Source organism: Stegostoma tigrinum, chromosome 4 (genome assembly GCF_030684315.1).
Source record: "Stegostoma tigrinum isolate sSteTig4 chromosome 4, sSteTig4.hap1, whole genome shotgun sequence".
Lineage (NCBI taxonomy): Eukaryota > Metazoa > Chordata > Chondrichthyes > Orectolobiformes > Stegostomatidae > Stegostoma > Stegostoma tigrinum.
The window spans coordinates 6,396,809-6,419,418 of NC_081357.1; the positions used below are offsets into that span (position 1 = coordinate 6,396,809).

The 22,610-nt window shown below is 45.2% G+C and overlaps 1 protein-coding gene across 1 annotated transcript in view; it reads left to right on the top strand.

Annotated features, from left to right (window-relative positions):
• LOC125452340 (dynein axonemal heavy chain 8-like) overlaps positions 1 to 22,610 on the top strand; it is a 1,165,100-nt gene that overhangs the window by 396,255 nt on the left and 746,235 nt on the right. Inside the window, exons 22-24 of the mRNA XM_059645122.1 lie at positions 8,477 to 8,560; positions 21,709 to 21,754; positions 22,250 to 22,264. Of these exons, the coding sequence (XP_059501105.1) occupies positions 8,477 to 8,560; positions 21,709 to 21,754; positions 22,250 to 22,264 (145 nt within the window). The remainder of the gene's footprint in view (positions 1 to 8,476; positions 8,561 to 21,708; positions 21,755 to 22,249; positions 22,265 to 22,610) is intronic.

Here is a 22,610-nt window from a genome sequence, read left to right on the forward strand (position 1 = left end):
TTGAGTGTAGCAATCACCGCCCATGGTGATTATGTCATTGGGACTTCATCAGAATAAAGAAGGAACCGCAGGAGACAGATCTAGGGTTGGTGTGCTTCTAACAATCTCTATTATAATGTAAGACAATAAGGTGCAGAGCTGGACGAACACAGCAGGCCAAGCAGCATCAGAGGAGCAGAAACTTTCTGAAGAAAGGTCTGGGCTCAAAATGTCAGCCTTCCTGCTCCTCTGCTGCTGCTTCACCTGCTGTGTTCATCCAGCTCTGCACCTTGTTGTCTCAGATCCTCCAGCATCTGCAGTTCCTGCTATCTCTATAAAAATGTAGGCCATTCTTCAATAATTTGTAAATATTACAGCATTTACATAGCCTCAAACTGCTTATTTAACTAAACTTTTCTGAGTGAAAAGTGACCAATACTAGATCATTTTGTCTCTGAAGAAACCTGTACACAGACAGGTTGGTCTTTGTGACACAATGTGAGAAGAGGTAATCATCACCATTTCTTAATTGTGCCAACTAATAAAAATTAAATTGTAGGTCTTTATGAAGAAAAAATTAACCAGAAGACTTCAAGAGAACAGACATTGCTGATTATTGGTGACAGTGTATTCCACAAAAATCATGGCAACACAAAAGAAAATGGTTCAGAAAACATTTATAACTTGACAGAAGATGTGCTGGAATGAAAGAAATCTGCAAATCCAAATCAAATTTACAATTTACTTTAAGACGCAGTTGCCAATGGAAGTGGTCTCAAATTCAAGTTGAGAGAAGGAAATGACCAAACTTCAAGGATGAGTCAAAACAAAAATACCTGTTAAAAAATGGGAAACCTTACTTAACACAATGATTCAAGCTGAAATGGCAGGTTTTCTTTAGGTGGCAACTCTGTTTGTACATTAGTTCTTGGAAGCCGCAAAACAGGAGTAGAAAGAACAAATTAAGAAAGAAAGTTCTGGAGAGTCAGAGAAACCATGAAGCTACTCAATTGCAGCAGATAAGTTTAGCAATTTAAAGGGTTATGTCATTGTATTTGAACACAAAAGTTTCTTTCAGAAACAAGAAGACAAAGCATGTAGCATAAAACAGCTCTGAAATGTGGCAAAAACCTCTCTTACATCTGCAAAGCATTGGGAAATCTCCATTGCACTGAAAGTGCAGGAAAACCCCGTTACAGTCATGAAAACTTTCCCATTTGGCAGCAAACTACACACAGTTGCCCAAGCCTGGGATTGAATGCAAATCCCTGGTGCTGTGAAGCAGCAGTGCTAACCACTGAGTTACTATGCTGCCCCTGTCTGCCCTATCCACGTTGTATGGATTCCAGTATTCTATGACTTCCATCTGTTTTCTCTCCCTGTACCCACTCAGACCTCCAGGACTCTGGCACCAGGGAGGCAACACACCATCCTGGAGCCTTGTTCACAGCCACAGGAATGTGTGTCTGTGCCCCTAACTTTCAAGTCACCTACTATTATCCCTCACCTGGACTTTGCACTGCCCTGCTCTACAACAGAACCAGTTGTGGTGACACAAGTCTGGCTGCTACTTGGACAATCTCCTGAGAGACTATGCCCTCTGAATCGTATCCAATAAGGTGTACCTGTTTGAGAGGGAAATAGCCACAGGTGACACCTGCACTGCCTGCCTGCCACTCCTGTCACCTACCGATCTGTCTGGATTTGTGTTGTGATCACCTCCCTAAAGCTAGTATCTATCACTCACTCTGCCCCCTGTATGCACCACAGTGTATCCAGTTGCTTCTCGAACCGAACCACAGATGTAGTTGTCAGGGACACGACTGCTCCATGATTTCCCAATTCTGGCAAGAGCAGCATACCATTGCCCTAACTGCCATTTCTGCCGTTGTACACTTAAAAAAATAAGAATAATACCTTGTCTGCTCTCCTTATAGTCCCTTTTTGTTAAATGTGGTGGAAGAGGGGGAAATACTACACTAATGCAGTGTAATAAAATTTGAGGCTGGATGAACACAGCAGGCCCAGCAGCATCTGTGCTCCTGAGATGCTGCTGGGCCTGTTGTGTTCATCCAGCCTCACATTTTATTATCTTGGATTCTCCAGCATCTGCAGTTCCCATTATCACTAATGCAGTGTTTTGGCTTTACCCACTCCTTGACAACAATTCCTGTATAATATTCAGACCAGTTGTGGTGACTGCACTGCTTCCTCCCAAAATTCCTCTTCAGTGATGTCCCTGTCACAATCCATTCCCCAATAGTGATGACTGCAATGCCTCAGTGACATCTCTGCCGCCCTCTGATTCAATGCTGTTCCTCACAACGATCGCTGAGGGTGTCCTGTTGCGATCTGCTCCCCAATCATGGCAACTTCAGTACCTCCTCCGAGAATTCCTCTCAGTGACGTCTCTGCTGCGCTCTGATACAGAAAGACTGCAAGAACCCATGAGTTCACTCTCTCCGGCAAGCATTGACGAGTCCTCTGAATCAGAGTTGGACGTGACAGATATAGCCGCCTCGATGTCCTTATCACTGGAAGAGAGAGTGAACTTTTACCAAGGCACTCTTGGCCTGAAAGATGGGCTCCTGTGCGATACACACCACCCGTATTGGATGCTGAGTTGGTGGAACCTGAGTTGGTGCTAAAACACCCCAGGAGACTGACCAAGAAAAAAGACTGGACTATGCCTTCGGGCTCAAAGGGGAAGAGATATGATTGTAATGAGGTCAGTCAGGTGGACCATATAAAATATATTTATCTGTTAATCTTGTCCAACCAGGGACCCCTGTCCGACAGATAAAAAGAGGAATGTCAGAGATTCTGGCACTCTGACAGCTGCCTTTGAAGAGGCAGTATGAGAGTCAAGGATTCTTCATGTGTATATAAAACATAGAAACACAGAAAATAGATGCAGGAGTAGGCCATTCAGTATGATCATGGCTAATTGTGCATTTTCGGTATCTCATACTCATTTTCTCTCCCTTTAGTTGCAAGAGCCATGCCCAGCTCCACCTTGAATAAATGTAATGAACTGGCCCCAACAGATTTCTGTAATAGAGAATTCCACAGGTTCACAGATTCCTGAATGAAGAAATTTCTCCTCACCTCAGTCCTGAATGGTTTACCTTTTATTCTTAGACTGTGATCCCTAATTCTGGACTTCCCCAACATCGGGAATGCTCTTCCTGTATCTAACATGTCCAGTCGCATGAGTATTTTATGTTTCTATGAAATACCCCCATTCTCATAAATTCCTGTGAGTTCAAGCCCAGTCGATCCAGTCTTTCTTCATGTGTCAGTCCTGCCATCCCAGGAATCAGTCTGGTGAACCATTTGCTGGACTCTCTCAATAGCAAGAATGTCTTTCCTCAGACTAAGAGACCGAAACTACATACAATACTCAAGGTATGGCCTCACCCACGGGTGACTTGGTGATGGGATGTCAGCAACAGTGGAGTTATTTCAATATTTAATACTTTTCTGGTCACAGTTGTAGAGCCAGAAGTCTGGAGGTCTGTTAATCTCATTCCATTGTTCAAGAAGAGTATCAAGGATAAACCGGGTAATTATGGAGTAGTTAATCTGATGGCAGTGGTTTCAAAGTTATTGCACAAAATTGTGAAGAACAGGATTAATCAATACTTAAAAAGGCAGGATTGATAAGGGATAGGCAGCGCAGATTTGTTAGAATGAGATCTTGTCTGACCAATTTAAAATAGTTTTTTTGACAATGTGACAAGATATTTTGATAAGCATAATGCAGTTGATGCGGTTTACATGGAATTAGTAAGGGCTTTAATGAGATCCCACATGGAAGTCTCTTCGAAAAGATAAGAGCCTATGGAATCCAAAGCAAGTTGGATCCAATATTGACTCTCATGAGGCTCAGAGTAATGGTAAGGGGTTGTATTTATAATTGGAAGTCTGTGGCCAGCAGTATACCATAGGGATCGGTGCTAGGACCCTTGTTGCTTGTTAAGTACTTAACAAATTAAATATGAATATAGAGGTATAATAACTAAGTCTGCAGATCTCACAAAAATTGGTGATGTTGATGGTAAGGAGGATGGTCTCAGTCTGCATTCTGATTTTGATCAACTGATAAATTTGGCATTGCAATGGTAGATGGAATGTAATCCGGACAAGTGTGAGGTGATGCGTTTTGGGAGGTCTAATAAGGGATGCACATACTAAATGTATCGTTGACGCTTATGGAATACTAAGGAACAAGGGGACCTCGATATAAAAGTCCATCGATCCCTATTGGTGTCAGCTCAGGTAGACAGAATCATAAAGATACCAGATACTTGGCTTCTTTGGTGGGAGTGCAGAATATAGGGGCAAGCAAGTTTTGTTACTACTTTATAAAAGATTGGTTAGGTCAAAGCTGGAAAACTGTGTGCAGTTCTGGTCACTGTACTCTCGAAGGACATGATTGCAGTGGACAAAATGCAGAAGTGAGTAACAGAATGTTGCATAGGATGAAAAATCTCACTTATGAGCAGAGACTGGATTGGCTGGGTTTGCTTTCCTTGGAGCAGAGCAGGTGTAGAGGGGAATTTGATGGAGATGTACAAAATTATTAGAGGTATAGACGGAGTAGGTCGTGAGGATGTTTAAATATGTTGATATTTTATTGAATGCATTAAATACTACAAACTATCATGGAGACCTTGTGAGAGTATTCAAGTAATTCACATTCAAGTAATTTGAAAATAGTTGCAGCCATGCAATAAAGGTTGACCACTCACCCAGTTAGACCAGGATTGGCAATTTCTGAGGATTTTGACCTCATTGGCTGGTACACCATTTATTACCATCCATAACTGTCCCAGAAAAGGTAATGGTGTGCAGTCTTTTTAGTAGTGCAATGCCATTAGGGAAACAGTTTCAGGATTTTCACCCAATTACAGGGAATGTTGACATATTTTCAAGTCAAAATGGTGAGTGGCTTAAAGAGGACCTTGCTGATGGTGTCCCAATGTATCTGCTGCCCCTGTCTTTCTAGACAATGGTGATTGTCGGTTTGGAAAGAACTGTCAAAGAAATCATAGCATCTGATTTGTTGATGTAGCCGCTACATTTAAATGGCTGGTCCAGTCAAGCTTCTAGCCGATGATAACCCTCAGGATGTTGATTGTGAACCATCCAATAGTTGTAGAATGATTGAATTTCATAGGATGATTTTCAGGTTTTACTCTTCTTGGAGACGGCCATTGTCTAGAGTTGTTTGGGCTTAGCACACAATCTTGAGTAACTCCTGAAGAGATGTCCTGGAGCTGAGATGACTGACTTCAGAATAATTACAAGAATCTTCCTTTGAGCCAGGTACAGCTCCAAACAAGGTTGAGTTTTTTCCCCATCATCCCATTTACTCTGCTTTTGCTCAGGTTCTTTGATGACATACTTGGTCAAATGTTCCCTTGATGTCAAGGGCAGTCACTCTCAATTCACCTCTGGAGGTGCAGCTCTTTTATCCATGTTGGAACCAAGTCAGTAATGAGGCCTGAAGCTGAGAGACCCTGTCAGAATCCAAACTAAGCTTCGCCCCATGGGTTATTGCTAAACGTAATCTACTTGATAACAGTGTTAACGGCCCTTTACATCACTTTACTGATAATCAAGATTAGAGTGATGGGGTGGTAATTGATTCACTTTGATTTGTTTTTTTGTCGAAAGAGAATACTTGAGCAATTTTTCACGTCAGGTAAATGCCAGTGTTGTAGCTATACTGGAATACCTGGTGGGTTAGTAAGTTTGCCAGTGACACAAAGATTGGTTTGTGGACAGTGTGGAGAGCTGTTGTAGGTTGCAATGGGACATTGACAGGATGCAGAGCTGAACGAAGAAGTGGCAGATGGATTTCAATTCAGAGAAGTGTGAAGTGATTCATTTTGGAAGGCCGAATTTGAATGCAGAATACAGGGTTAATGGCAGGATTCTCGGCAGTGTGGAATAACAGAGGGACCTTAGGGTCTACGTCCATAGATTCCCTCAACGTTCCTACCCAAGTTTATAGGGTTGTAAAGAAAGTGTTTGGGGTTGGCTTTCATTGGCAGGGGAATTGAGTTTAAGAGCCGTGCAGTTATGCTGCAGCTCTATAAAACTCTGGTTAGACCACATTTGGAATGTTGTGTTCAGTTCTGGTCACCTCATTATAGGAAGGATGTGGAAACTTTAGAGACAGTGCAGAGGAGATTTACAGGATGCTGCCTGGACTGGAGGGCAGGTCTCATGACGAAATGTTGAGGCTTTTGTCGTTGGAGCGAAGAAGGATGAGAGGTGACTTGATAGATGTGTACAAGATGATAAGAGGCATAGATAGAGTGGATAGTCAGAGACTTTTTCCCAGGGCGAAAATGACTATTACAAGGGACGTAATTTTATGGTGATCAGAGGAAGGTATGGGGAGATGTCAGAGGTAGGTTTCTTACACAGAGTGTGGAATGCACTGCTGCCAGTGGTAGTAGAGTTAGATACTTTAGAGACTTTTAAGTGACTCTTGAATAGCACTTGGAGGATAGTAAAATGTCGGGTATGCAGAATAGATTGATCTTAGTAGGATAATAGGTTGGCACAACATTGCTGGCCAAAGGGCCTGTACTGTGCTGCACTGTTCTATGTTCAATGTTCAATGAATAGCTTGACTAGGGGCACAAGAGTCTTCAGTTCGATACCAGAATATTGTCAGGTCTCGAGACCTTTGCAGTATTATGTTTCTTCAGTCATTTGTTATCATCTGAGTGAATCAAGTTGACTGAAGACTGTGATGTTGAAGATCTCTGGAGAAGGCTCAGATGAATAATCCACTCAGCACTTCTGCCTGTAGATTGTTCTAAAAGCTTCTGCCTTATCTTTGATAGTGAACAAGTCATTGAGTCATAGAGATCAACAGCACAGTGAAAGGTTGTTTGTTCTATTGAGTCTGTGATGATCAAAAAGAACCATCTAACTGTTGTTTTCTGATTTTCCAGCATGTAACCAATAGCTTTGTGTGACTTGGCATCCTAAGAGTCCTTCTAAATACTTTTTGAATATTATGAGGGTTTGTGCCCCTACTACCCATACAGGTAGTGAGTTCCAGATTTCCAGCACCCTCTGGGTGAATAGATTTTTCTTCACATTCCTTCTAAACTTCCTGCCCCTTACTTTAAATCCAGCGTCCTGGTCATTGATCACTGCACAAGAAGAAACTTCTCTTATATGACAAGATGTGGAGCTGGATGAACACAGCAGGTCAGGCAGCATCAGAGGAGCAGAAAATGAAGACCCGAAGTGTCAGCTTTCCTGCTGCTCTGATGCTGCCTGGCCGGCTGTGTCCATCCAGCTCCACACCTTGTTATCTCAGACTCCAGCATCGGCTATTCCTGCTATCTCTAGGAAACTTCTCTTCCTGTCTACTCCGTCTGTGTCCCCCATTATTTAATATTTCTTAATCATGTCCCATGTCGATCTCCTCTGCTCCAAGAAAAACAACCCCAGTCTATCCAATCTCTCTACATGAACTAAACTCTCTAATCCTAGGCCATATCCCGTAAATCTCTACTATACCCTCTCCACTGCAATCAGTCCCCCCACCTCTATAATGTCGATTGCAGAACTGTTCACAATGTGTGCAGTTGATGTGGCCTAACCAACTTTTTATGCAGTTCCAGCATCACCTCCTTTCTCTTAAACTCTATACCTTAGCTAATCAAGGCAACTATTCCATATGTCTTCCTGACCACTTTATCTACCCATCCCACACATTAAAGGAATGGTGTATGTGCATAAGGTCCCTCTGTTTCTTGGTGCTGCCAAGGGTTCTATCATTCATCATGCATTCTGTTGGCAAGTTTATCCTCTTCAAGGGCTTCACTTCATACGTATCTAGCTCGAATACACTTTGCCATTAATCAGTCCATCTGACCAGTCCATCTATATTCTCCCCTAATCTAAGGCTGCCCTCCACATGATTTACCACCCTGCCAATTTCTGTATCATCAAACTTACTGATCAGTCTTCTTATATTCGGGTCTAAATTATTTACATATTCTAGATACAGCAAAGGCACCAACACTGATCCCTGCAGAACCCCACTGGATATAGACTTCCAATTACAAAAACACCTTTAAACATCATCTTCTGGATCCTGCCACATAACCAATTCTGGATCAAAGTCAGTAAATTTCTTTGGAATCCATGGCATCTTAGCCTTGTTATCGTTCTCCTATGCAAGACCTTATCAGATGCCTTCCTGAAGGCAACGTAGACTGGAAAAAGAAATGCTCTGCATAGCACACAAAATGATGGGCATGCTATTCATTGTTTTTCTTTGAGTGACTCTTCTGGGATTTCTAACATTCAGCTGAATAAGAATTATTTTTCATTAATATCTGGCCATTTCTGGTTTTATAGCATTTGTTTTTAAGGATTAGGAATGTGCTACTGATGTTTGGAGTATTGTCATTCTGTTGTAGAATGTTTACATTTTGTGTGCTTATGTCTTCTACAGACTTGCTGTGAAGAATGGGCAGAAACTTTGGCCCCAAAAAGTAAATATCTTGAAAAAACTGTGGACAAACTGGTGGAAATATTTGTTGCAATCTCTGACAGTGTGACAATTAATGAAAATGTAAAGCCTGCACCAGAACCAGGTAAATGAACTTACTGTTGCAAGGATACTGGTAATAATTGTAGAATGACTGCAGTGCATTTCAACATGCCACTGTGTTCCCTGGCCAACATTTCTGTCACAGGTCTGACACAATGCTCCAGCAGGGCTCAGTGTAAGCTGGAAGAACAGCATCTTATTTTCTGCTTGGGGATCCTGCAACCTTCTGGACTCAATATCAAGCTCAATAACTTTGAGACCTGAACACTTCCTTCCATGTCATTTACCTGTATCCACACCCCGGCGTTGTCATTGATTTGGGCTGCTTTCATCACTGCCAGTCCATTTTCACCCACTAATGGTCCCTATTATCAACTTTTCTTTCACTCTGGCTTACCATTATCCATCCATTTTTTTTTCTGCCCAACTGCTGTTCTCTTTCTGGGCTCCATTTCCACCTCTCGTTTATTCCTTTACCCCTCCATACATGCCATATTTTCTAGTTGTAGTCAGTTCTGAAGAAGGGTCACTGGACCCAACACATTGACTCTGCTTTCTCACCATTGAGGGTCCCAGATTTGGTGAGTTTCTTCAACAATTTCTGTCTTTGTTTCAACATTCTAGCATCTGCAGACCCTTATTTTTTGTTTATTAATTGTATATGATGAGGAGATGCTGGTGTTGGATTGGGAAGGAGAAATCAGAATTCACATGACACAAGGTTATAGTCCAGCAGCTTTATTTAAAATCACAAGCTTACGGAGTGCTGCTCTGAATTCAGAAGACGTCTTTTGTAAAATTAGAATCATAGGTCAGAAAGATTTAAAGTACTAAAAAAGGCCGTTCAGTCCACCAAGTTGGTATCGGTCAAAAACAACCACCTAACAATTCTAATCCCATTTTCCAGCACCTGGTTCATCCAGCTCTACACCGTGTTATCTAATAGTCTTATTTTTTTTATTCATTTTTGTGGGATCTGGGTGTCACTGGCTGACCAGCATTTCTTGACCATCTCTAGTTGCCCTTCAGAAGGTCATGGTGAGCTGCCTTCTTGAACCACTGCAATCCTCCAGTTATGGGTTGACCCATAATGTTATTAGGGAGGAAATTCCAGGATTTTGACCCAGTGGCAGTGAAGGGATGACAATATATTTGCAAGTCAGGATGGTGAGAGACTTGGAGGGGAACTTGGAGATAGTGCTGTTCCCATATATCTGCTGCCCTTGTCCTTCTCAATGGAAGTGGTCGTGGGTTTGGAAGATGCTGTCTGAGGATCTCTGGTGAATTTCTGCAGTGCATCTTGTAGATATTACACACTGCTGCAACTGAGCGTTGGTGGTGGAGAGTGTGAATGCTTGTGGGTGTAGTGCCAGTCAAGCGGGCTGCTTTATCCTTGATGGTGTTAAGCTTCTTGAGTGTTATTGGGCCATCCAAACAAGTGGGTAGTATTTCATCACACTCCTGACTTATGCCTTGTGCCAGGCTTTAAGGTGTTGGGAGGTGAGTTTCTCGCAGCATATTCCCAACTTCTGGCCTGCTCTTGTAGCCACTCAGTTAAGTTAGTGAGCCCATTTGAGTTTCTGACCAATGGTAACCCCCAAAATGTTAACAATGAAGTTAACACTATTGAATGCCAAGGGACGATAGTTAGCTTATCTCTTCCTGTTGATGGTCATAACCTGGCATTTGTGTGGCACAAGTGTCACTTGCCACTTTTCAGCCTTGGCTTTGCAAGTGTACATTTAGTTGCCACTTTAAGTTATGAGGGTTTCTGCCTCCACCACCCTTACAGGAAATGAGTTCCAGATTCTCACCATCGTCTGAATGAAAAGACATTTTCTCACCTACCCTCAAATTCTTACCCTTGCCTTAAATACATGCCCTCTGTCACTGAACCCTCCTCCAAGGGGAAAATTTTCTTCCTGTCTGTGCTGAACAAGCTTCTTTTGTTTTGTACATCTCAATCATGTGCCATCAATCCCATCTGCTCCAAGGAAATCAACCCCAGATATTCAATATGACAAAACAAAGAACTGCTGGTTATGAAGATCTGCAACAAAAATGGAAATTGCTGACAAAACTCAGCAGGTCTGTCACCATCTGCAGGGAGAAGGCAATGTGAACATTGCCATCAGGTGACTTCTGATGAAGAAAAAATACAACTTAATTCTGTCTCTCAGAACTGCTTCTACCAGTGAGATAAGAGTAATTGGCCGATAGCTTCCTGCTTTATCCCTTGTTCTCTTTTCGTGTAAAAGGACCACATTGCCTGACCTCCTTTCCTCTAGCACCTTTCCTGTGACCTGAGAGGAATTTCCAAATTATTGCCTCTAACCTTGCTATTTTCTTCCTTGCTTCACTTACATTTCACCTAGCTGTAGAGGTTTGTGTACTTTTAAGCCTGCCAGACAATGTCTCTGTCTCTGCTAATTTATTTAAGTATATCACAGTACTTCTCCTTGATTTCAATCCCCATATCATCCCCCTCACTCGTGAAAGCTGACAAAATGTACTTATTCAGAGCCCTAGATAACAAAGTGTAGAGCTAGATGAACACAGCAGGCCAAGCAACATCTTGCAGGAAAGCTGACTTTTCGTGCCTAGATGCTTCATCAGATGGGGGAGGGAGAGAGTGTTCTGAAATGATTAGGGAGAGGTGGGGAGGCAGATCGAAGATAGATAGAGGAGAAGATAGGTGGAGAGGAGACAGACAAGTTAAAGAGGAGGGGATGGAGTCAGTAGATGCGAGTGTGGCAGGGGAGGTAGAGAGGGGATAGGTCAATCCAGGGAGGACGGACAGGTCAAGGGGGCGGGATGAGGTTAGTAGGTAGGAAATGGGGGTGCGGCTTGAGGTGGGATGAGGGGATAGGTGAGAGGAAGAACAGGTTAGGGTGGCGGGGATGAGCTGGGCTGGCTTTGGGATGCATTCCAGTTCCCCTCCACTGACACCCTCATCCGCTTAGCCGAACTCGTCCTCACCCTCAAAAACGCCTCTTTCAATTCCTCCCACTTCCTACAGACAGAGGGTAGCCCTGGTACCCACATGGGCCCAAGCTATGCCTGCTTTTTTGTAGGTTACGTGGAACAATCCTTCTTCCATACATACACTGGCCCTAAACCCCACCTCATGCTCCATTACATTGATGACTGTATCAGCACTGCCTCGTGCTCCCACTTCACCGACACCTTCCACCCCAACCGTAAGTTCACCTCAACCATCTCGAACACCGCTGTCACCTTCCTGGACCTCTCTGCCTCCATTTCCAGCAACTACCAAGTAACCGACATCCATTTCAAGCCCACCAACTCCCACAGCTACCTAGAATACACCACCTCCCACCCACCTTCCTGCAAAAATGCCACCCCCAATTCCCAGCTCCTTCGCCTCCACTGCATCTGCTCAGAGGATGAGGCATTCCACTCCCGCACATTCCAGATGTCCTCGTTTTTCAAGGACAGTAACTTCCCCACCGCAGTGGTCAAGAACGCCCTCGACGGTGTCTCCGCATTTCCCCGAACTCATCCCTCACACCCCATCACCGCAATAACAACCAAAACAGAACCCCCCTCATCCTCACGTACCACCCCACTAACCTCCAGATCCAACACATCATCCTCTGACACTTACGCCATCTGCAATCCGACCTCACCAACAAAGGCACTTTTTATTCCCCGCCCTTGTCTGCTCTCCGGACGGACCACTCTCTCCGTGACTCCCTTGTCCGCTCCACAGTCCCCTCCAGCCCCACCACACCTGGCATTTTTCCCTGCAACCACAGGAAGTGCTACACCTGAACCCACACCTCCTCCCTCACCCCGTCCAAGGCCCCAGGAAGACTTGCCACATCAAGCAGATGTTCACCTGCGCATCTGATATGGTATACTGCATCCACTGTACCGGTTATGACCTCCTCTACATCAGGGAAACCAAGCAGAGGCTTGGGGACCGCTTGTAGAACACCAATGCTCGGTTCACCATAAACAATTGCACCTCCCAGTCGCGAACCATTTCAACTCCCCCTCCCATTCCTCAGACGACTTGTCCATCCTGGGCCTCCTGCAGTGCCACAACAATGCCACCCGAAGGTTGCAGGAACAGCAACGCATTGGGAATTTGGGAACCCTGCAGCCCAATGGTATCAATATAGATTTCGCAAGCTTCAAAATCTCCCCTCCCACTACTGCATCCAAAACCAGCCCAACGTGTCCCCGCCTCCCTAACCTGTTCTTCCTCTCACCTATACCCTCCTGCCACCTCAAGCCGCACCCTCATTTCCTACCTACTAATGTCTTCCCGCCCCCTTGACCTGTCCGTCTTCCCTGGGCTGACCTAACTCCTCCCTACCTCCCCAACTACACTCACCCTTACTATCTCCATCCCCACTTCGTTGACTTGTCTGTCTCCTCTCCACCTATCTTCTCCTCTATCCATCTTCGATGCACCTCCCCCCCCACCCTATTTATTTCAGAACCCCCTTCCCCTCCCCTGTTTCTGATGAAGGGCCTGAAATGTCAGCTTTCCTGCTCCTAAGATGCTGTTTGGCCTGCTGTGTTCATCCAGCTCTACACCTTGTTATCTCGGATTCTCCGGCATCTGCGATTCCTATTATCTCTGATACAATTTTAACCCCAATGCGAAGTCTCTTCTAAGGATACCTACCCTGAAAAAGTTACCCTCCTCCTTCCGGAAAAACCTCAGGGGATGTCTCTCCCACTGCACCTCTCTCGTAACCTTTTCGGCCTTGAAACTACTCAACCATGCCCTGAAGCAAACCAGGTATGACAGCCACATCACCTTTCTTAGTACCTGCCTTTGGAACCAGATCATCTCCAATGTACGACAGTCCACATACAAGCCTTCCCAATTTGGCCCCAGCTGTGACAATATCTACATTCTGAGCATTGAGACCCTTCAGAAGTGTTTCTCCCTGCAACTCCTGAAACACACACTCATAGCAATGCGGCGGCATCTCCAGACACTACAATCAAGCCTTCCCCAGACCTGCAAAGCACCTCTTTTTTTTTTTTGTTCTTCGTAGGATCCACAACCACAATTCTCCTCAGCTTTATTGGACACTAAAAACCGCAAGTACAGTAAACTTACTGGTGCCTACCACCCAAAATGGGCTTCCTCTACCTCCCAAATCCGTAGCCCTACCCAGGACCTCCCCACAATGTACCCGCCGCCATTGGCCATGAGGCCGCTATTGGAGAACCCACAGATGATGTCACATCCGCCACTGCCGGGTACACCACTACGTGGACGGCGAACACCATCACTGCTGAAGCCAACACCTCCGTTTCCGAGACCAACACCACAGACACTACTGTCACCACTGCTGCCGCTGCCTACCCTGCTCCGCCCACCATCAATGCCACCTCGCCCATCATGGACACGGACGGCAACTCCGTCCACCGCCGACGCAGCTCTGCCCACTGTTGACGCCGATGCAGCCCTGCCCACAGCCAACACTGACAACTCCGCCAACACAACTCCACCCACAGCCTCCACAGCCAGCAGCTCCAGAGGAGACAGCAACACTGAGCCCTGCCAAGTCCTCACCATCCCCCCCAGACATCCCCCTTACTGAGGAGGAACGATCATTCCTCAGTAAAGGGCTCACCTTTGTCTCCATCCACCCACACATCAACAAATACTGGTCAAGTTTGGACATTGAGCAGTTCTTCCACCGCCATCGCCTCCATGCTTACTTCTTTAACCATGAGCCTAACCCTCACTCTACTGACCCCTTCTCCTACCTCTAACACAAGCCCTCCTCCTGGACTCCACCCCAAGGCCTCCTACCCTCTGCTGACCTCTTAATCTCCAACTGCCATCGAGACATCAATCGCTTCAACCTCTCCACCCCTCTCACCCTTTCCAACCTCTCCCCCACAGAACATGCAGCCCTCCGCTCCTTCTGCTCCAATCCCAAACTCACCAAAAAACCCGCAGACAAGGGAGGCGCAGTTGTAATATGGTGCACTGACCTCTATATCACTGAGGGCAGATGCCAGCTCTCCGCCATATCCTCCTACTGCCCCTTGGATCATGACCCCAGCCCTGACCACCAAACCATCATCTCCTAAACCAACCACAACCTCATCACCTCAGGTGACTTCCCACCCCCAGCCTCCAACCTCATCGTTCTCCAACTCCACACCGCCCGCTTGTATCTCCTTCCCAAAATCCACAAACCTGACTGCCCTTGTCGACCCATTGTCTCCACCTGCTCCGACCCTACCTCCTCCACCTATCTTGACTCCATTTTCTCCCCCTTGGTCCAGGAACTTCCAAACTACGTCCGTGACATCACCCACACCCGCCACCTCCTACAGAACTTCCAATTCCCTGTTCCCCAAAACCTCATTTTTACTATGGACATCCAATCCCTATACACCAGCATTCACCATTCAGATGGCCTAAAGGCCCTCTTCTTCTTCCTGCCCCTGTCTCTGGACAGTCCCCCTCCACTGACTCAGGTCATCCACTTAGCCAAACTTGTCCTCACCCTCAACAACTTTTCTTTCAATTCCTCCCACTTCCTACAGACAAAGGGGGTGGTCATGGGTACCCGCGAGGGCCCAAGTTATCCCTGCCTCTTTGCAGGTTACATGGAACAATCCTTTTTCCGTACCTACACTGGCCCTAAACCCCACCTCTTCCTCTGTTACATTGATGACTGTATTGGCAGCGCCTCATGCTCCCATGAGGAGCTCGAACAGTTCATCCATTTCACCAACACCTTCCACCCCAACCTTAAGATCACCTCGACCATCTCTAATGCCTCTCTCTCCTTCCTGGACACCTCTGTCTCCATTTCAGGCAACCACCTAGATATCCATTTCAAGCCCAACGACTCCCACAGCTACCTAGAATACGCATTCCTTCACCCACCTAGAATACGCATTCCTTCACCCACCTTCCTGCAAAAATGCCACCCCCTATTCACAATTCCTTCGCCTCCATAGCATCTGCTCCGAGGATGAGGCATTCCACTCCTGTATATCTCAAATATCCTCATTTTTCAAGGGCCGCAACATCCCCCCCCAGCAGTGGTCGAGAACGCCCTCAACTGTGTCTCCCACATTTCCCGCAGCTCATCTCTCACACCCCATCCACACAATAACAACCAAAAAGAATCCTCCTCATCCTCACGTACCATCCCACCAACCTCAGGATCCAACACATCATCCTCCGACACTTCGCCATCTGCAATCCAATCCCACCACCAAAGATATTTTTTCCCTCCCCACCCTCGTCTGCTTTTTGGAGAGACAACTCTCTCCATGACTCCCTTGTCCGCGCCACACTCCACTCCAGCCCCATCACACCCAGCATTTTTCCCTGCAACCGCAGGAAGTGCTACAGTTGCCCCCACACCTCCACTCTCACCCCATCCCAGGCCCCAAGAAGACTTTCCATATCAAGTAGATGTTCACCTGCACATTTGCCAATGTGGTATACTGTATCCATTGTACCCCGGTGTGGCTTCCTCTACATTGGGGAAACCAAGCGGAGGCTTGGGGACCGCTTTGGGGACACCTCCGCTCGGTTCGCAATAAACAACTGCACCTCCCAGTTGCGAATCATTTGGACATCCCCTCCCATTCCTCAGATGACATGTCCGTCCTGGGCTTCCTGCAGTGCCACAATGATGCCACCCCGCAGGTTGCAGGAACAACAACTCATGTTCCTCTTGGGAACCCTGCGCCCAATGTTATCAACGTGGATTTTGCAAGCTTCAAAATCTCCCCTCATGCTACTGCATGCCAAAACCAGCCCAGCTTGTCCCCACCTCTCTAACCTGTCCTTCCGCTCGGCCATCCCCACCTCCCAACTTGAGCCGCACCCCTATTTCCTACCTACTAACCTCATCCTGCCCCCCTGACCTGTCCATCCTCCCTGGACTGATCTATCCCCTCCCGACCTTCCCACCTACACTCATCTTTACTAACTCCATCCCCACCTCTTTGACTTGTCTGTCTCCTCTCCACCTATCTTCTCCTCTATCCATCTTCGATCCACCTCCCTTGTCTCCCTATTTATTTCAGAACCCCTTTCCCTCCCCCATTTCTGATGAAGCGTCTAGGCCCGAAATGTCAGCTTTCCTGCTCCTAAGATGCTGCTTGGCCTACTGTGTTCATCCAGCTCTACACCTTGTTATCTCGGATCCTCCAGCATCTGCAGTTCCTATTATCTCTAACAGTGCCATGAAGGTGGCTGCCACTGCTTTCCCCTGCACAGTCATCTCCACTACTCGTATCAAAAATGGTATATCTCTTAGATAGGAGGAAGGCCACAGAGGACTCCTGCACCACCTGCCTTCTTGTACTCTGCCTGGCGATCACCCATGCAGCTGTCTCCCTATCCAGTTGTTATCTGCAGAGTGATCACCTCACTGAAGGTGCAATCAACAACATGCTCGGTATTGCCGGTGCTCCTCAGTAAACACGCCCAGAGCTCTCGCTCTGAAATGTCATTCACCAGTTGCCACAGCTGGATACATTTCCTGAAAATGGGGTCAGCCTGAACAACTGAAGCTTCTGTGATTTGCCAGATGGCACAGGAGGAGCATGCCAAGAGCATGTGCTCTGGTGCCATGATTTTCTTTAAGCCCCTTAAGTTATTCCTTTTCATTGAAAATGCTTATTACAATTACTGTTAACTTTGCTTCCCTTAGACTAACTGAACTTCCCTTACTCTGCTTTGCTTATGTACCCTACATTACTACATTGCCCCTGACTTACATGTATTCATGTTTTTCCTCAGTCAGTTCCACCTTCCATAAAATATACTTTTATCCCGAGCCAATCAACATACCACTTCCCTGTCTTGTCTCTGTTTGATTTATTTTCACAATTTGCAGAACTTTGAAGCAGTAGATGTGAAATGGGGACTTGCTTCTCTTTCTTGGCCCTAATCCTGGCCCTCTATTTATCCTGTTGCTGAGCATTTCTCGCTCTGCTTACTTGAAGCTGAAGCTATATGCTTCACAATCATGACTGATCCTCCAACTCAATAGCCTAATCCTGCTTTCTCCCCATAACCTTTGAATCCATTCGCCCCAAGTGCCATATCTAGCTGACTCTTGAATACATTCGTTCCTTCAGAATTTTCTCCAGTAGTTTCCCCACCCCACAGACTCACTGTCTATAATTTCCTCGTTCATCTCAATCACCGTTCTTAAAAAGTGGAGCAATATTTACCATCCTCCAGTCCTCTGGCACTCCTGCATAGCCACGGAGAAATTAGAAAATTTGTTTCAGAGCCCCTACAATTTCCAGTCTTGCCTCCCACAGCAGCCTGGGATGCAATTCATACAGACTAGGGGATTTGTATATTTTTATGCACATGGCTATCTCTGCAAGACATGTCAGAATTCAATATGGATACTACCATCACACGTGGGAACACCACCCAACGCATACACAGCAAATACTCATGTGACTTGGCCAGTGTTGTCCATCTCATACACTGCAAGGCATGGCATATTGGCGAGACCATGCAAATGCTACAACAACGAGAATGAATGGGCACTATGCAACAATCACCAGACAGGAATGTTCCCTTCCAGTCTGAGAACACTCTCGTGACCAAAGACATTCAGCTTCCGATCTTCTGGCTTTGGAGATACACAACAATGCAGAATCGCAGAGCAGAAACTGATAGCCAAGTTCCATACCCATGAAGATAGCCTCAACTGTGATCTTGGATTCATGTCCCGCCTCATGTAACCTCACCACGTTGTTCCATATCTGTAAAATCTTCCTTGCTGTCCTGTTTTGACACCACAGCCTTGATAAATTGGTGTAATATCTCTTCCTTAATTAGTTGTACAGTTTTGGATTATGTGTGACTTATGTGTGAAAACAACAACAAACTGCCATTCCTAGATGTCACAGTAGAGCGAACAGTCAATGGGGAACTTCAAACCAGCATCTGCAGGAAAACAACACATACGGACCAAATACTGAACGACAGGAGCAACCATCCCAACACCCACAAACGAAGCTGCATTAGAACATTATTCCAATGAGCCACCACACACTGCGGCACAGAGGAACTACGAACAGCAGAAGAAAATCACCTATACAGCATATTCAAAAAGAACGGGTACCCAATGAACACAGTCTGCTGATTTCTCAACAACAAATCCAAACAAACAGACAAAACGGGCCCAGAAACCATAACCACTCTCCCCTCCATCAAAGACATCTCGGAAATGACTGCCAGACTACTCTGACTTCTTGGCATCATGGTAGCCCACAAACCCACCAACACACTAAAACAGCAGCTAATGAGCTTAAAAGACCCTATACAGACAACAAGCAAAACAAACGTCATTTACAAAATATCTTGCAAGAACTGTGACAAACACTACATTGGACAAACAGGCAGAAAGCTAGCCACCAGGATACATGAACATCAACTAGCCACAAAAAGACATGAGCCACTATCACTAGTATCCTTGCATATAGACGAGGAAGGACTCCACTTTATTTGGGACAGCACATCCATCCTAGGACAAGCCAAACAGAGACACGCATGAGAATTCCTAGAAGCATGGCATTCCAGCCGGAATTCCATCAACAAACACTTTGATTTGGAGCCCATCGACCACCCTCTGAGAAAAAGAAGAGGAAATGACATCATCAACACAGGAAATGACATCAACATAGGAAATGACATCGCCAACCCAAAGAAACCTAAACACATAAATAGAAACATAAAACATAATAGACCTAACACTGGCGCCTCACCCGAGGCTCACTGATGATGTTACCTAGAATGGAGACGAAACGTCTGAAAACGAATCTTCCAGCTCAGCGACAAACTCACATCCTTTGTGATAGAATGGTCGCATTTGCCTGGATGAGTGCAGCTCCAATAACACTCAACATGCTTGATGCCATCCAGGACAATGCAACTCATTTGATTGGCAGCACATCCACAACCATCCACTCCGTCCACCAGTCACGATCAAAAGTAGCAGTGTGTATTATATACAAAAAGTACTACAGAAATTCACCAAATACCCTGAGATAGCACCTTCCAAACCAATGACCACTTTCTCTTAGAAGGACATGGGCAACAGATATATGGAAACACTATGATCTGTAGTTTTCCCCACCAAGCCAATCATCATCCTGACTTGGAAATATATCGCCGTTCCTTCACTGTCACTGGGTCAAAATCTTGGAATTCCATTTCTTCCGACATTGTGGGTCTACATACACAATATGGAACACAACAGTTCAGGAAGTCAGTTCACCACCACCTTTTCAAGAACAACTAGGAAGAGTCCAGCAATATCTACGAATAAATTTACAAAAGAATAAACAGGAACAGGCTGCCCAGCCCCTCAAGCGCTGCACTGCCTTTTTTAATAAAATCATTGCTAATCCAATTTTTCTACATTCCAATCTACCAGTGAAAACCTTTCACCCCTTGTAATAACAAATCTCTCCAAGTATACCTTCAAGATGAGTAGGTTATATTGATAGTTATTCATCTAAATTCTTCCTTTATATCTCAACTACAATTAGCTCCCTTTCCTTTACCATCTTTTCCACTTTCCCTCCGCATTTGCCACAACATGAACGTATTACTTTTCTAAATCTCTTGTGTTCCAAAGAAGTATCATGTTGGATTTGAAATCTTAACTCTGTCTTTCATGTGTCATAGATTGATATTGGCATCAGTTTTGGAACCGGGGGGATCTGGACCATTGGGATGGTCTCCACCTGAACCGATCTGGAACCACTGTTCTAGCGAAACGGATAAATAGGGTGGTCAGTGGGACTTTATACTTCTGATTCAGGGGAAAGGGAAAGCAACAGGGAGTATGAAGTTAAATGGAAAGATAAGCAGCAGGTTGGCATGTGTACAGGTGGGTTTAAGCTCGAGGCAGACTAGGAATACAGCAAAAAGGAAGGATAACTTAGGACATCTTATGATTTCCAATATCCATAATAATGTTAAGGAAGTTAGCATTAAGGCACTTTACCTAAATGCTCATAGTATTCGTAACAAAGTAGATGAATTAACAGCACAAATCATCTTGAATGAATATGATGTGGTAGGTATCACAGAGACATGGTTGCTGAGAGTTCCGGACTGGCAGTTAAACATCCAAGGATTTACAACGTATCAAAAAGACAGGGAGGTGGGCAGAGGGGGCAGGGTTGCCTTGTTAGATAGGAATGAAATTAATTCTATGGCACTGAATGACATAGGGGCAGAGGATGTGGAGTCTGTGTGGGTGGAGTTGAGGAACCACAAAGGCAAAAAAACCATAATGGGAGTTATGTACAGATCTCCTAACAGTGATCAGGACCAGGAGCGCAAGATGCACCGGGAAATAGACAGGGCATGTCAGAAAGGCAAGGTCACGGTGTTCATGGGGGACTTTAATATACAGGTGGACTGGGTGAATAATGTTGCTGGTGGATCCAAAGAAAGGGAATTCATGGAATGTTTACAGGATGACTTTTTGGAACAGCTTGTAATGGAGCCCACGAAGGAGCAGGCTATTCTGGACTTACTGCTATGCAATGAACCAGGCTTTATAAAAGATCTTAAAGTAAGGGAACACTTAAGAGGCAGCAATCATAATATGGTAGAGTTCAGTCTGCAGTTTGAAAGAGAGAAAGCAAAATCGTATGTAATGGTGTTACAGTTAAATAAAAGTAATTACAGAGGCATGAGAGACGAACTGATGAAAATCTACTGGAAGCAGAGCCTAGCGGGGAAGACAGTAGAGCAACAATGGCAGGAGTCTCTAGGTGTAATTGAGGACACAGTACAGAGGTTCATCCCAAAGAAAAGAAAGATTATCCGGGGGGATTAGACAGCCATGGCTGACAAAGGAAGTCAGGAAATGTATCAAAGAAAAAGACACAGCCTATAAAGTGATCAGAGATAATGGGAACTGCAGATGCTGGAGAATCCGAGATAACAAAGTGTGGAGCTGGATGAACACAGCATGCCAAGCAGCATCTTAGGATCACAAAAGTTGACATTTTGGGTCTAGACCCTTCATCGGAAAAAAAAGGGCTACAAAGTGGCCAAGAGCACTGGGAAATCAGAAGATTGGGAAGGCTACAAAAACAAATAGAGGATAACAAAGCAAGAAATAAGGAAGGAGAGGATCAAATATGAAGGTAGGCTAGCCAGTAATATTAGAAATGATTGTAAAGGTTTCTTTCAACACATAAGAAACAAACAAGAGGCAAAAGTAGACATTGGATGCTCCAAATTGATGCTGGAAGGCTAGTGATGGGAGATAAGGAAATAGCTGAAGAACTTAATAAGTACTTTGCGTCCATCTTCACAGTGGAAGAAATGAGTAGTATCCCAGCAATCAAGGAGAGTCGGGGCAGAGTTGAGTATGGTAGGCATTACAAAAGAGAAAGTGCTAGAAAAGCTAAAAGGTCTAAAAATTGATAAATCTCCTGGCCCCGATGGGCTACATCCTAGAGTTCTGAGGGAGGTGGCTAAGGAAATAGCGGAGGCTTTGGTTGTGGTCTTTCAAAAGTCACTGGAGTCTGGTAAGATCCCAGATGACTGGAAAATCGCTGTTGTAACCCCCTTGTTTAAGAAAGGATCAGGACAAAAGATGGAAAATTAAAGGCCGATTAGCCTAACCTCGGTTGTTGGTAAAATTCTAGAATCCATTGTTAAGGGTGAGATTTCTAAATTCTTGGAAGTGCAGGGTCGGATTAGAACAAGTCAGGATGGATTTAGTATGGGGAGGTTGTGCTTGACAAACCTGTTAGAATTCTTTGAAGAGGTAGCAAGTAAGTTAGACCAGGGAAACCTAGTGGATGTTACCTACATAGACTTCCAAAAGGTCTTTGATAAGGTGCCTCACGGGAGACTGCTGAGTAAGGTGAGGGCCCATAGTGTTCGAGGTGAGCTACTGGCTTGGATTGAGGATTGGGTGTCTGACAGAAGGCAGAGAGTTGGGATAAAAGGCTCTTTTCTGGAATGGTGCCTGGTGACAAGTGGTGTCCCGTAGGGTTCAGTGTT